This window comes from Exophiala aquamarina (genome assembly GCF_000709125.1).
Source record: "Exophiala aquamarina CBS 119918 chromosome Unknown aczIA-supercont1.5, whole genome shotgun sequence".
NCBI classification, from domain to species: domain Eukaryota; kingdom Fungi; phylum Ascomycota; class Eurotiomycetes; order Chaetothyriales; family Herpotrichiellaceae; genus Exophiala; species Exophiala aquamarina.
In genome coordinates, this window is record NW_013550583.1 from 1,734,258 (window position 1) to 1,748,383 (window position 14,126).

General features: G+C 52.2%; 4 protein-coding genes across 4 annotated transcripts; 3 read left to right on the forward strand and 1 right to left on the reverse strand.

Moving 5' to 3' along the window:
- Nucleotides 1–629: 629 nt before the first annotated feature.
- A1O9_07288 (cellular nucleic acid-binding protein) lies at nucleotides 630–1,428 on the forward strand (the record flags this gene model as incomplete). Its single annotated transcript, XM_013404234.1, has 3 exons — nucleotides 630–777; nucleotides 828–1,138; nucleotides 1,189–1,428. The coding sequence occupies 3 exons, from the start codon at nucleotides 630–632 to the stop codon at nucleotides 1,426–1,428; spliced, it is 699 nt and encodes a 232-aa protein (XP_013259688.1).
- A 1,962-nt stretch (nucleotides 1,429–3,390) lies between these two features.
- On the reverse strand, nucleotides 3,391–5,610 carry A1O9_07289 (uncharacterized protein; the record flags this gene model as incomplete). The annotated part of the gene is made up of 1 exon (XM_013404235.1): nucleotides 3,391–5,610. One exon carries the CDS (start codon nucleotides 5,608–5,610, stop codon nucleotides 3,391–3,393), a length of 2,220 nt encoding a protein of 739 aa, XP_013259689.1.
- An 865-nt stretch (nucleotides 5,611–6,475) lies between these two features.
- Nucleotides 6,476–8,370, forward strand: A1O9_07290 (cell division cycle 20, cofactor-APC complex; the record flags this gene model as incomplete). The annotated part of the gene is made up of 2 exons (XM_013404236.1): nucleotides 6,476–8,192; nucleotides 8,246–8,370. The coding sequence occupies 2 exons, from the start codon at nucleotides 6,476–6,478 to the stop codon at nucleotides 8,368–8,370; spliced, it is 1,842 nt and encodes a 613-aa protein (XP_013259690.1).
- Nucleotides 8,371–12,083: 3,713 nt separating this feature from the next.
- Nucleotides 12,084–13,625, forward strand: A1O9_07291 (uncharacterized protein; the record flags this gene model as incomplete). The annotated part of the gene is made up of 1 exon (XM_013404237.1): nucleotides 12,084–13,625. The coding sequence occupies one exon, from the start codon at nucleotides 12,084–12,086 to the stop codon at nucleotides 13,623–13,625; it is 1,542 nt and encodes a 513-aa protein (XP_013259691.1).
- Nucleotides 13,626–14,126: the final 501 nt, after the last annotated feature.

Sequence of the window (14,126 nt, forward strand, 5' to 3'; positions counted from 1 at the left end):
CCCCATCAAGCGCCACTTCTCCTAGCCCAATCTGGAATGGTCTGCTTCAGAAGAGTATCCACGTGATGACGCTAGTCCAATTTCAGGCAGGGCCCGATCTTGGCTTTTCCTTGCGGCCCTCAGACTGGAGACCGTCTGCTTTTTGCTTGCGCCCCATCTCAACAACCATCCTTCTTTTCTATCCGCAGGGAGTTGAGCAAGTCGCACGGTTTCTCGGAGGCTGAGAGTCGTTGGAAAGTTGTTGCGTGGGAAGTTGCGACATTCGTGAGTCTACCTCCGCGTGCATTGACCGTCACTTAATACCCCTCTGTCTTCTGCAAAATTCCCCCTCTCTGCACCTATCCGCAGCTTCACAGGGTCGGCGGCTAACCCTTCAGCCACAGGTGCGGGCCTTTAGGATATAGAAAGAGGCTCCAATTGAGCAGGTATGCCATCAGACATCTGTCCCCTTGTAATATGTTCCCTCCCGCCTTCTTGCTTCCGGTTTGGACCAGCCGGTCTCGATGATCTCAGATCGGCGTTGTCACTCGCCCGTTACTGTCTCAACTCGCGATCGCAGATGAGCACACAAAGCATAGTCTGACTTTTTGGCGCTAGCAATAACGAACAGCTGCGACAGAAAAATCAAGATGTCGTCTCTATCGCGTCGCGCATGCTACAAGTGTGGCAATGTCGGCCACTACGCAGAGGTCTGTACATCATCGGAGAGACTGTGTTACAACTGCAAGCAACCAGGTCACGAGTCGAACATGTGCCCCCGACCACGTACTACTGAGAGTACGTTCTACTTCTGCTTCGTTTCTACCATATTTACTAATATCTTTCAGCAAAACAATGCTATCATTGCCAGGGTCTAGGTCATGTCCAAGCCGACTGTCCAACCTTGCGTATTAGTGGTGGTCCCGCTGGTGGTCGCTGCTATTCCTGCGGCCTGATCGGCCATCTGGCTCGCAATTGTCCAACTCCAAACCCGAGCGGTCCTCCACGTGGTGCTGGGCGTGGTGGCTTCGCTCCATACCGCGGCGGCTACAATGTCACCAACAACCGCGCAGCCACATGCTACAAGTGTGGCGGTCCAAACCACTATGCTCGCGATTGTCAAGCCCAAGCAATGAAATGCTACGCTTGTGGGAAACTCGTAAGCTGCTCGTGGTCCTAGTTTGATTGTTCAACACTAAATCCTACCAGGGGCACATCTCTCGTGACTGTACTGCTCCCAATGGGGGCCCTCTCAATGCAGCTGGAAAGACCTGCTACAAATGCAGAGAACCAGGACATATCAGCAAGGACTGTACCAACGTTGAAGCAAATGGCATAGCCCCAGCTGTGCCCAATGGTACTGCTGCTGCTGATGTGGCCGCACCAGCTCCAGCGGCAGATGCTCAGGATATTGCCGTTGCAGCTGCGCCCTCAGCCGCTGTGGCATAAGTCATCTCAATCATCGTCATCAATCGTACCACCCCCATCAGCGGTGGTCTTTTTCTTTCTCTATCTTTTTTCCTTGATTCATGATTTTGCGTTGACCCCTTGATTCTTTTTGCAACGAGTCATCAACCTGCAGACAGTCTTTTCCGGTATCATCTCTAGCCTTCACTCGTCTTGCTCCCTCAAACATTGTTGACGACACCATCGGAGGCTATGCTCATTGCTTTTCTTCGAGCATGCATCGACGTCTTGACGCTTTTCATGATCCGCACAATATCTAACTCAAAAGTTCACCAAACGCCAAGGAACGCATCATTGAACGGGAAGTTGGACGAATATACGACCAATGTATTCAACGACGAACAACTTGGGAGTTCCCGATTGACTGAGAATATCCACCCTCTTCATTTTCATTACTTCTGGCATCCTCCATACGAAACGAAACGACACGAACCACCTTGCATTTCCATAAAACCAAATCTTACTTTTTGCCTTGCATTCTTCCTTATCCGAAAGAACCCGGGGCTCGGGGATCTGATGGAGTTGGGAGAGCAGGAATGACTCAGCACAGCGCTTCTATTTTTTTGGGACGAGACCCAAGTTCCAAAAGGATTCAAACACGGGGGAACGGACGAATATCGACGACGACCAAGCACCAATTTGAAGCTTGAAAACTGGAGACCGTCGTAGTGAGACAATGGAACCAACAAAGAAGTCAAGCAGACCAAAGCAGTAAGAGAGCAGTTAAACACTCGAATAGCGCGGGTGAGGAGAGTAGAGAATCAGAGCGAGCGAGAAAGGAGAGCAGAACGAATCGGTCTTGAAAGCGTGTGGACGACCAAAAACAATGCAGTGTGGTGCGGTGCGGTGCGGTGCAGTTTTTGATGAAGTCTGCGATGGATGCTTATCTCGTCTCCCGTGGGACCGACAGGTTGGAAGTTGTTTCTTTTCCACAAGACAACCTCTCAACCGAGTCCGCCCCGGAAAGATGTGCTATGGGCATCTGAAAAGTAGACAGAATCTTATGTCCCCTGTTCCCTCTATCCTACCAGGGGTTTTCCTTTTTCTTAATTTCTTCAAGTTTTCAAGCCTTCTGTCCAAAGCATTACACCCCTCCCCCCGGCGCCCCCGGCACTACTACGATGCATACGAGAAAAAAATGCAGACATGGTCCCCCCCCTTTTCCCCCAACTTGACAGCTCACCGTAGACATCCGCGCGTAATGTTTTCGGTCTCCCTATGTGAACGCATTTCTCGTCGTTCTTCGTGCTCGACCGGTCAGTCGGGTGCTGCATGGGTGTTGGGTCCCGGAGAATACCTTTTATTCCTAGATGTGGCCTGTAGACAATCCCACGATAACGCATGGTAGCAAGGCCGGCCATTCGATGCAAATCACGCCAGACGCGAACTTGCATGGCTACTGAAGGTCTCGAGTTTTCTTTTTATTTCTTCGCCTCGGGGCATTTCACTTGATTCACATAAATCGATGCGTAGAGCAAGTGAGCAATCGCAAACTGGAATGTACGCATTGTTTTTCGAATCATACAAAACATAAAATGACACCCCACGACGCCTTCGCGATCTGTAGATGCTGAATGCACTGGGGTACTGAATGACGCGTACGTACATACTAGGAAAAATTCACGTTGCCCTTCCTTGCTTCCCCCTTTGATTCCCATACCCTAAAATCAATGAAACCCTTCCGGTGTTTGCTTTGCGACGCCCCCCATTCCAACCTATTCCCACGACATGCTTTTCTTTCGTATCGCATCTCTTTGTTTCTCGCTCGTATTCCCGAGTCCCATGCCAGCTATTCTGACCCCATCTCTTGGAAAGAGAATTGAGCAAGCAATCAAGCACATTGAAGCGCGGTCGCATTTCGCCAATAAACCTCCAAATCCCAACGGTTTTCGGGTTTCTGTACCTTTGTTGACGCCCTGATCCATCATCAACAGAAAATGGGCATCAATTCATATCCATCCCATCCTCTTCGTCACCTTCTGTTTCTTCTGCTGCCTCACTCGGTCGATGGCTTCGGCGACGATATCGACTGCCACCAACGCCAAATGAGTCAACAGCGACATCGTCCAGTTCCTCACCGCCGACCACTCTGCCTTCCGTGTCAACCACTTCACACAGTTCCATCAAACTCTGTCGACTCAGGCTACGAAAACCCTCTGTGCGAACAATGCGACCCCAGTTCATCAGACAGAACCTTGCTGCTCGCGCTTTCAACCATTCCTCATCGGTCCGGCCTGCACGCTCCCAGATTACAGCTGCATGGTCAATGTCAATTTCCCGGGATAGGCGATTGACGCATAGAAGACGGAGTTTTGGCATATCATAGAGGTTCGCCATCACAAGCATACCAGCAACATCGGTGAGATCTCGACAGAAGGCCGGATGTGGAGCAATGCTGTCTGTATACAGGTAGTACAAGAATGCACGGACCACAGAGTATGGTTCTGGGATGTGTAGGCGAGATGTTTGGTATTCGATCATCTTGGATGCATAGAGGCGCTTGAAATGTGGCCACCTCGCATGGAGAATCATCTTGTGCACATGGATCGCCTGGCTGACATTGGAAGTGTCAGAAGGGAGAATTTGACTGCCAGTGGAATTGAGAGAGAATCGAGCTTGAGAGTCTGTATCTGAAATAGTGGACTCATAGTCCATGGGTTCATTGTTTGCAGTGATAGTGAAGTCCGTCATGCTATTAGATTCTGGCGGTTGATCGAACATTAAAGCAAGATCTGAGCCGAGGGCTGTTCCAACTCCACTGGGCCCACTGTAGTGGGTTTGGCGTTCAGTGGCTAGAATTCGAGACTGCTCCGAAGAGGATGACATGTCTTCACTCCCTAGAAGACCATATCTCCGCAAATCGACGGCTAGAATTTCGCTGAGTTGCAGCTCTTGGTTGGCTGCCGCGGACTCTTCAGCCGAAGATCCAAGCAACCAGACCTTGGTCCCATCTTCATTGATGGTGCAATAATGCCATTTGTAGCCTGGTTGGAAGAGTTCCGGTCCCTCGACCAAACGTTGCCATCTCAGAGAGTCCAGCTCCAGCGATGATAAATTGCATTCATTGTGACGAATTGTGGAAGAAGGAGTAACGAAGTCCAGAAGTGCGCCTGAGGAACACACATGGAAGTGAGTGCCGGCCGACTGCAGCGGGACATGTGGACCAGAGACAAATTTGAGGGACGAGATGGCGCCTGGAGCTGTTGGCTTCTCTCTTCTTGAGGATCGGATGTGTACACTGCCCGAGTTTGCGGCATACGTGTCGATGCGGTCTGCTCTGCCAGGGTGCTGCCATGGATCTTGCCTGCTCGAGGGAACTCGTCCCATAGTAGAAAATTGCCGTCCGGAGTCGGAAAGTGCAGGGCTACCTTTAAGGTCTAGCCACCAGATCTCGGACGGCCGCTCCATGTCTGCTCCTAGGCCTCCAAGAACCCACAACCGGCCGCCCCAGATCCAAGCACTGTGGTCAAATCTTTGTACAAAACTCCATGTCTTTGACCACGTCCAGGTTTTCAGGTCAAGATAACAAATATCATCAAGAATATAGTTCGCTTCGCCAGTGAGGCCTCCGATGACGAAGAGCTTGTCTTCATAAACTACAGCGGCATGTCGCGCTCGACCTTTGGGGATGGGACCTTGAACATCAGGCTGGGTCCAATGGTGATCTTTGAGATTGAGGATGACAACATCAGACAAATATTCTCTGTGTTCGTTCTCACCCCCGTACACGAGTAACTTGTCTCCTTCGTAGAGCGAGGCTGAGTGGCCCATGCGTACGCCAGGGATGTCTCCATAATTGTCGACTAGCGCCCAATTTAGCGTCTTCAAGTTCAGCCTCAGCACGTGATTGTAAACTTCGTCTGTAAATTGATCGAAACCACCAAATGCATAGATCTGGTCATTGCCACAGTAGGTCACTGAAGCATTGACTAGGCAGGCAGGTTTTTGGCCTGTTGTCTTGGAGATTTTGGGCGTTACTCCATCCTTGGGGCCAAGGCTGTTCTTAGCAGGACTGGTAGGCATTAAATAAGTCGAGCCAGTCGGCGTGCTGGTACCAGAGAGAGCTGATCTATTTGACGCAATGCCTGCCCATGCGGCAGCTGCGTTGGGAGGGAATAGACTGGTGATAGACGGCTGAGGCAGGGGCGTAGAAGGATGAGCCATCCTAGGCGACGATCCAGGTCAGAGTTGTAAGAGCAAGAGATCGGGAGTTTGAGGGCGGGAGAAGGGAGAATGGTCCATCCACAAGGACTCTATCGACAGGAAAGTAGGCTACCCGAAGGCCAGACATAAGATGTGCGTCTTCTCGATTGCTAATTGATGATTTTTGATGATTTCATGGCAGTCGAGATGGTTGAAGGGGAGTGAACCCAAGAGTTTGAAGAAAGCGAGAACGACCGGGGGTTAGAACAGAGACTAGGCCTGATTAGGTGGGTACCTAGCGCTAAATATTATTTTTCCGTCTGCCGGCTTGGCGTGTATCGAAGTGCAAGGAACAGGCAGCTGAGCCGAGGCCAAAACTTGTCGCCCAGCAACGGCAGGAGCCAAACAAAGAGTATTTCAGCAGCGTCACTCAACCAGCAGCTTCGAACCTTTCTTCCTACCACATACCGCTCCATCCACCTCCTTCAAACTACCTTCTACCTCATACATACTTGCATGTGCATAGCATACAGTCCACTAGATCTTACTTGCATCCGCTAGATTCGATCGACCCCCCGATTGCATTGGCTGCCTTGCATTAATCCTACACCTTGATCGGTTATTCAATCATCCAACAATTGCAGCGACAGAGAATAAGATACTAACAATACGACCAATAGCTTTTCTCAGGATCCATTCAGTTGAGACTCTTGAGATATCACTGGATTGCTAGACTCCAAGCACAGACTTCCATCGACAAGTTCTGAATGCATTAATCGACAACATTACTAACCACCGAGATCTTGATTGAATTTCGGATTAAAGGACCCTGATCGAAACATTGAATTGTCCATTCGATCATTAAATAGCACATCACATATCTATCATGGCTACCACCTCTGTATCCACCCCTCTCAAGAGCCATCATGGGCTATTCTCAGCAAAGACGGCTGGTGGCCGCATGCCTCTCACTCCATCTCCCAGAGCGAGAACGACAAGTGTAGCCACCAACGGCTCTTCAACCTCTCCGTTCACTCCTCCCCGAAAGGACCAATCTATTCACAAATCCGAAACCTCCACCTTATTCGCTCGATCCGTATCACGATCAGTTTCCAAATTCGCCTATGCCAATTCTCCCAAGTCTAATATTGCCAAGGGAAGAACGTCTCCCAAGCAACTCGACCTAGGTGTCTCGGAGTGGACACTGACTGGAACTGGGCCCGCATCGACCAGCACACCCTCAAGAGAAAAGTCAAGAAAGGACAACGCATTGAGATCAAGGGTGGGCAAGACTACTATCAGAATCCCTCACAACACTGCAGACCGTTTCATTCCCAACCGTACCGCCAGTACAGGTCTGAACACTACCGGGTCAGGTAAATCGGATGAGAATACTCGACCAAGAACTGCTGGTGCCGATGGCTCGACTGTGCTTGCTAATGCCGCCAGTGCCTTCGATATCTCTGCGCGAGGAGCGGACGCGGACATCACCACGGCGTTGGAAAGTCTTGGTTTGGAGGATGACAACATCAGCTCATCATATGCGCGACCCAACTCTGATTCATCAGCATACGAGTCTTCCTTAGCCTCAGCTTGTGGGATCTCGACAAGTCAACGCATCCTGGAGTTCAAGCCAGCACCCCCTGAGTCATCCAAGCCAATTGATCTCCGATCTCAATACAATCGTCCATTGAAGCAGGCCAACACTCAATCTGCTCAATTCCGTCGACGGATCCAGTCGGCACCTGAACGGGTGCTGGACGCACCTGGACTTGTCGATGACTACTATCTGAACTTGCTCGACTGGAGCTCTGGCAACCAGGTGGCAATTGGTCTGGAACGCAATGTGTACGTGTGGTCTGCCGAGAGTGGTACAGTCAGTTGTCTCTTGGAGACATCACCCGATACCTACATTAGCAGTGTCAAGTGGTCGGGGGATGGAGCATATGTTGGCGTTGGTCTCGGCTCCGGTGAGGTTCAAATCTGGGACGTGGAAGAGGGCACCAAGCTCCGAAGCATGTTCGGACATGACACTCGTGTGGGTGTGATGGGATGGAACAAGCACACATTGTCGACTGGAGCACGCAGTGGGTTGGTGTTCAACCATGACGTCCGGGTCCAGGAACACAAAATCGCGGAGCTTGTGTCGCACACATCCGAGGTGTGCGGATTAGAGTGGCGCTCGGATGGCGCTCAACTGGCTACTGGCGGAAATGATAACCTAGTGACCATCTGGGACGCCCGTTCCTTGGCCGCACCGAAATTTGCGAAGAAGAATCACAAAGCGGCCGTCAAAGCTCTTAGTTGGTGCCCTTGGCAGTTGAACCTCCTGGCGACTGGTGGAGGATCCAACGATCGAAACATTCACTTCTGGAACACGACGACAGGCGCTCGGATCAACAGCATTGACACTGGATCACAAGTGACGAGTCTGAAGTGGAGCAATCACTACCGTGAGTTGGTGAGCTCCAGCGGCTTCCCAGATAACTCACTGAGCATCTGGAGCTATCCTACGTTGGTGCGCAATGTGGAGATTCCGGCACACGAGTCGCGGGTTCTTCACAGCTGTCTGAGCCCAGACGGACAAATGCTCGCAACGGCTGGTAAGTGGACATGATTGCGATTTGATTACAAGCGAGGTACTAACGTGACATAGCTGCGGATGAAAGCTTGAAGTTTTGGAAGGTGTTCGAACGGAAAGCAGGCATGAGCGCGGCAGCGTCAAGGGAAGGCGGCGTAGGCAAAAACGGGCAGATGGCCAAGCAGATGACAATCCGATGATGCAGGTCACGGATATCTCCATCCTGTATGGAGAACTTGAGCCAGCATGCGACCATCGACCGGGGGCTTACGACTTCTTTTTGGCCTGGTGTTGGTGGAGACTTGACTTTGTTGCATTCTGGGGATGATGGAATGGAATGGAACGAGATTGGATGCTGACGAATGACATGCGAGGACACACTGGGAGGGCAGATGTGTGACTGACTATCAGATGATATGCTTGTTTGAATGTTTTATTAGCAGGTACAGACGTGGTAGTTAGTCGTTCAGCATGGACATGACATGCAGCGCTGCTGTACCTCGTATCTTGTACCTCGTTCGGGTGTCAGTGACTCGGTGTCCTTGCCGACCCCTCGGTACTGGACTAGCACCTGTAAAGAATAGCCGGGAACTCCTTAACCTCTACATGGGGACATGCTCTGTATCTACTACCGTTGACACTACATCTAAGTAACCACCTAAGTAACCACCTCCTTGATTTCTTGATTTCTGTCCGAGTCAACCTTGCTCACTGAAGTTGGCCTTTATCCTGTCCCCCTCGTGGGTGCTCATACGGTCAACCCTCAAGGCCACCCCGGCCTTGTCTTGGTTGGTCGGTCGGTCTGGCAACGGGCTCGAGGGCATGTCCCTTCTTACATAACCCATGTCCCCTTTCTTCTCCCTCCCTCCTTCCCAGCTCCCCACTCGTCCGCCTAGCCAAGCCCCATGTCCCATGTCCTATGGCTCTATTTTCCCCGGGCGCCTACGTGCAGCTGGTTCTGGCACGCCGTGTCTTTTCCCTCAATGTTATTCGTGGAAAAGGGCGGTCCCATTCTCCAGTGAGCCACTGCTATTCTTCCACTTCGCACCAGGTACTACTCGTCCTAGCTGCTCGGTATCCTTCAGCCCTTCTCCCTCCCGCACCCTCTCTTCCTCATTGTCGGCGCTTAACTCTCCTCTTCCGCCTATCACACCCCCGCCTCGTCGATTCGACCCGTGATCTTCTGCACGCTTAGGCAAGCCTCTGCCCTCTCCATGCACCTGGCTCGTCGTTCTATCACAATTAAAGCTCCCCTCCATTGAGGGACCAGGGCGGATCACCAGCTCGTGGCAGACCAGGGGCCTGCTGCTGGTTCTGCTGCCGGGCCCTGGCTCTTTGATACCGCTTTGGTCGTTCTGCCTCTCGCTGCCTCTCTTTGATGGATCCCAAATTCTCCGGCTCCCTTGCTGTACCGTCTCTGTGCCGTCTCGTATCTCGCTAGTCCATCTACCAGCCCAACTATCTCCCCCTCCATGTCTCCATGTCTCCATCCCTCTATCCCTCTATCCCTCGCTTCCCTTCATTTCCAGCCCAACTCGTAGCCCCACTAACCGTCTGTGCGTTTGCTTCTCACCACCATCCTGTCACCATCCCACCATTGAGCGGTCTCGCTCGACGCGCTGCCGATCCTGAAACCGCCGGGCCTTCGGTCCTCGAGCTTAGCATCACATATACACCTCCTGGCTGACAAGCTAGGCGCGGCGCGAGTCTACTGTAACTTCTGAAAACTTTCTGCCCACATACGAGTAATGTCCTCTTTCACACGGGCCACCGACTCGCTCGCTACATACTAACCCATCCGAGAAAAATAATCAGATGCACTGGTTCAGCCTATCCATGCACTCTCCCTCTCCAATGCCTCCCAACCCATGACTCCATGAGTGGTAAGCCCTCTGCCATCCTAGTTCGCTGTCGCGCATGCCATGCGTCTGTTGGCCAGCATGCAGGCAGAAGAGGCCGTCAGGCCTCCTGGAGACTAGCAGTATTCTCATTCTCCATTCTCCATCCACCGTCCACCGTCCACCAGCACCAGGATCAGGTCCTGTGTATTTGCTGCTATCTTCTGCCTCTCAATCTTTCCCCCTCCCTTCATTCTTCGAGCCTCTCTTTACCGGCGAATTCTATCGACTCGTTTTCTTCTCTTCCAATTACTGTCTACCACGTCCTTGCTCGGTCTTTCTGTCAGTAGCGATTGGGCATGTGCACCCCGACGCTTACTGACCCGTAGGCCGGGCGCGTGTGTTGTTACTGTTCCATCCCAGACGGAGACACCAACCTCCTCACCAACCCACCCACCCACTCACCTCCTTCACGGCCATCCTAGAAGCTCAGGACGCTCCCTGTGCCAGCCTGCATTGCCGCACGCGACCGTTTCGCTGGCCGCAACAAACTCTCGCCGATTTCCTGCGACTCCGCTGCCATCGCCGCAACCTTCAAGTGATCCATCCATTTCATTGATCGTTTGGAGCGTAGTCTGCCTTGCCGACTACTTGTATCCCAATAGTCATCCTCCCCGTCCACTGAGTGCGCAGACGCACTGAGAGGCAAGCGCAATCTTTCCTGTTGGCATCAATCGACCCTTCCCTTGATGGTCGATTGTGCCGCAGGACAGATAACATTTGCGCAAGATCATGATGGCTGTGCGGGCTTCTGTGGGACTCAGCCCATCTACAACCCCTCTCATCTCCGCCTTCTCTCCAGATTCGCCTCGCTATGTCAGTGCTATAGGGTCGAGGTCATCTATGTGGGCTAGGTCGTCCCCATCCGCGCCGACACCGTTGCTAACAACCCCAGGTCCATTCTCGAGAGGAGCAGTGTGACGAGTAACAGCCATCTCAGGGCTCCGCCTGCCAACTACATAACCTCACCTCAGGATCCAGTTGCTCCTTCGCCCATCTCATCCGACGTCACTCAGTTCGAAGACGTTGACGACGCCGTTGAAGAGGAGGAAGACGGTACCGAAAAGGGCTCTCTGGCAGGCGACGTCACAAACCCCAATGAAGAAAGCAGTTCATCCGTCAATCCGCCCCCCAAAGACGAGACTCATCGCTTGTCAAATGCACTAAGGGTATTCCATGCCATCCCAATGTCTGTCCTGTTCTCTATGCTTAACTCTGGCAGGTTGACATTGGTCCCGCTCTGGAGCAACGTCTTCGCGATAAGACCGAAACAGACAACGAGCCACAGTCGGTAATACACATCCCAACGGGTTTTGGAAAATTCGTAAGTCCACCAGAGGTGAAGCTTGGTAATGCCCATCTGACGTGCCTGCCCCGCAGCCACATGGTCCTACTGTCGAACATAAAAAGCTCGATTCGACCCCAGAGAGCCCCGAGAACGAGTCGTCAGAAGAGTCGGTGGAGGTTGAAAGAGCAAGGGCTGGCTCAGTCGAGTCCAAGGTATCTGAAGCCACTGTGAGCACCGTCACCACGGTAAAGAAAGACCCGCCACCGGAGAAAGACACCAACCCAGATGAGAAGAGGAATACCAAGGTCGGTCAGAACTCCACCGCCAGTTGACTATGCTAACTTCAGGACATCAGCCGCCCAATGAAGTACCGATGCCTCCGTCGCCTCTACAAACCTCGCTTCCTACACTCACTCTGCATGATTGGTCTACCACCCCCAGGGCTCAGACGAGGCAGGACTTCGCTCCTGTAAGCCGTCCTGGCTCTAGTTTAGCTAGTAAGCGCCTCCCTACCTTGCCTTCTCCTACTTGCTGATTGAAGACAGGCATCGAAGAGACCGACGACACAGACCATCCCAGCACAGAGGATGCCAGAGAAGAAGCTAATGTCAGACAAACCTTCCTTCGCAATGCCGAGGCTGAAATCGCCGCCCTTCGAAATGCGCTATCGGAGTGTTGGACGCTCTGCAACACCTTGGCCAGTCTAAGTCATATCCATCGAACACGAATGTTTAGCTTTTCCGGCCGTGGGGACATGCAGGAGCAGGCCTGGAAGTCTTGCTGGAAGCTGTGCCAAAATCTTTACAACACTCGAGATGATCACCTGACCGGATCATACTCCCACAACTCATCAAGACCAACGCTGGACCTCTGTCGAGAGTTCTGTGCCGCTCTCTTTGAAGTAAGAGTTCGCGACAATGAAGCCGCTGACTCGGTGTTGAGAGTCAGTTTTGAGTTGAACAATCATCTCTTCAATACCCACGACAGGAGTCTCCCCGAGGCTTTTCGTGAGAGGACTCTCGACTTTTACATCACACTGTGCCATCGACTGATGAAACAAAAGGCCAAATCCGCAGAAGAAACTGACTCCTTACTCAAAGCTTGCTGGTCTCTCGCCGAAATGCTGTTCAGTTTGCGCCAAAATCGGCGAGAAGGAAAGAAGGCTGATGAAGAGCTCCTTGGCTCCGCAATTCAAGCGTGTTGGGAGCTTTGCGACCTCTTCAGAGAAGGATGGACTCAGATCCGTCCAGAAAGAGGGACACCTAGACCAAGTCAAACGTCTTTCACACAGGCCTTCAATCAAGCAAAAAGATCCGGATTTGTCCCCCTAGACGAAAATGGCAATCCACGAATGCTTCCAGAAACACCAACGACCATCTTCGAAGACACCATCACCACAATCTCACCCGACGAAGCACCAATCCCCAACATCCTCATCCTTGGCGCTGAAGAAGCCTCCCGCATCTCCAGTTCGTCCAACACCTCGGCAGCATCGGCAGCTATGCCGACACAAAGGACCAATCTAACACCTTCGGCCATGCGAATCAACAACCCCTTCTCCCCTCATCCTGTCCCTCCAGCACCTACCTCCGCTAACCCAGGACACCGGTGGGCATCTTCTGCATCCGTCATGTCCGGGCCACCATCAGCCATCTCAGAGGGTGGGCCCAACCCGATGTCCGCAACAACCGTCTCCACGGTGCGTACACCCTCCGACGACCCCACGTTGATCCTGCTAAAAACCCTGTTCGTGAAAGCTGCCATCATGACGAACAGGGGCTACACGCGGGCCTCGTCCGACTCCAACCTGAACTCCTTGCCCAACTTCGTCAAGAACCTACCAGACAATGCCTTTGGCACCCAGAGCTGGCAGATCGCGGTGCTGGAGAACTACCGCAAAGCTGTTGCCAACGATTCCGGTTTCCGTAACCTCGGCGTTGCAGGCACAATCGGCGAACGTGGAAGAATAAACGCTGTCGAGGTCGCCCGTGCCGTCAGGGGCATGACCAATTGTGTGTACGGATTTGGATGGTTGAGGGACCTCTACCGCTTCGTCTTCGGATACTATGTCGAGGAGGCACTCAAGGCAGGCGATGGCAGCCATACTTCGAGGCGCGGTGGAAGACCTCCAGGACCCGCGGCAAGTCTTGCTGCCGCTGTCATGGGAAATGTGAGCGCGACCACGACGACACCAGGAGGCTCTGTGAGTAACGGCGCTCCTGGTGGAAATGGAGCTGGCGGGAAAGCAAGACGCACGGTGAGTCAGTAATTACTTGGGAGGAAAGGACGTTATGATGATCGTGGTGACGAGTTTACTGTTTCCTCCCCCGTCTGTCATTTCTGCCCTCCCTTTCCCCTTGTCCCAATTGGTGCTGCGGCAGCAAGCGTTGAAAAAGTACACAATTCAACCCCATATGGACAAATAAGGCTGTCATTTGTGTCGACGGTCGATCGACCATGAATCCAAGACTTGAACCATGTTCCCCACTCCACATGGAACTCGGACGAGAACTCGAATTTCTGGAACCGCATGCCGATAAACTTGAGAAGGACCTAGAAGAGCAATATTCATCCTGGAGAAATCGCCTCGTGCGGACATCTCCAATAGGTTAAAGTTTAAAGGACCAACGGGATTCACAGACTACATTGCTATGCAGGCGTCCTAGGATCGAACCAAGAACGTTACTGCACCAATATCGTCATCACCAGAACAACCCAAAATTTCCCACAAGTGACACAATACGAAGAGATTTTCACACCGTCGTCCATA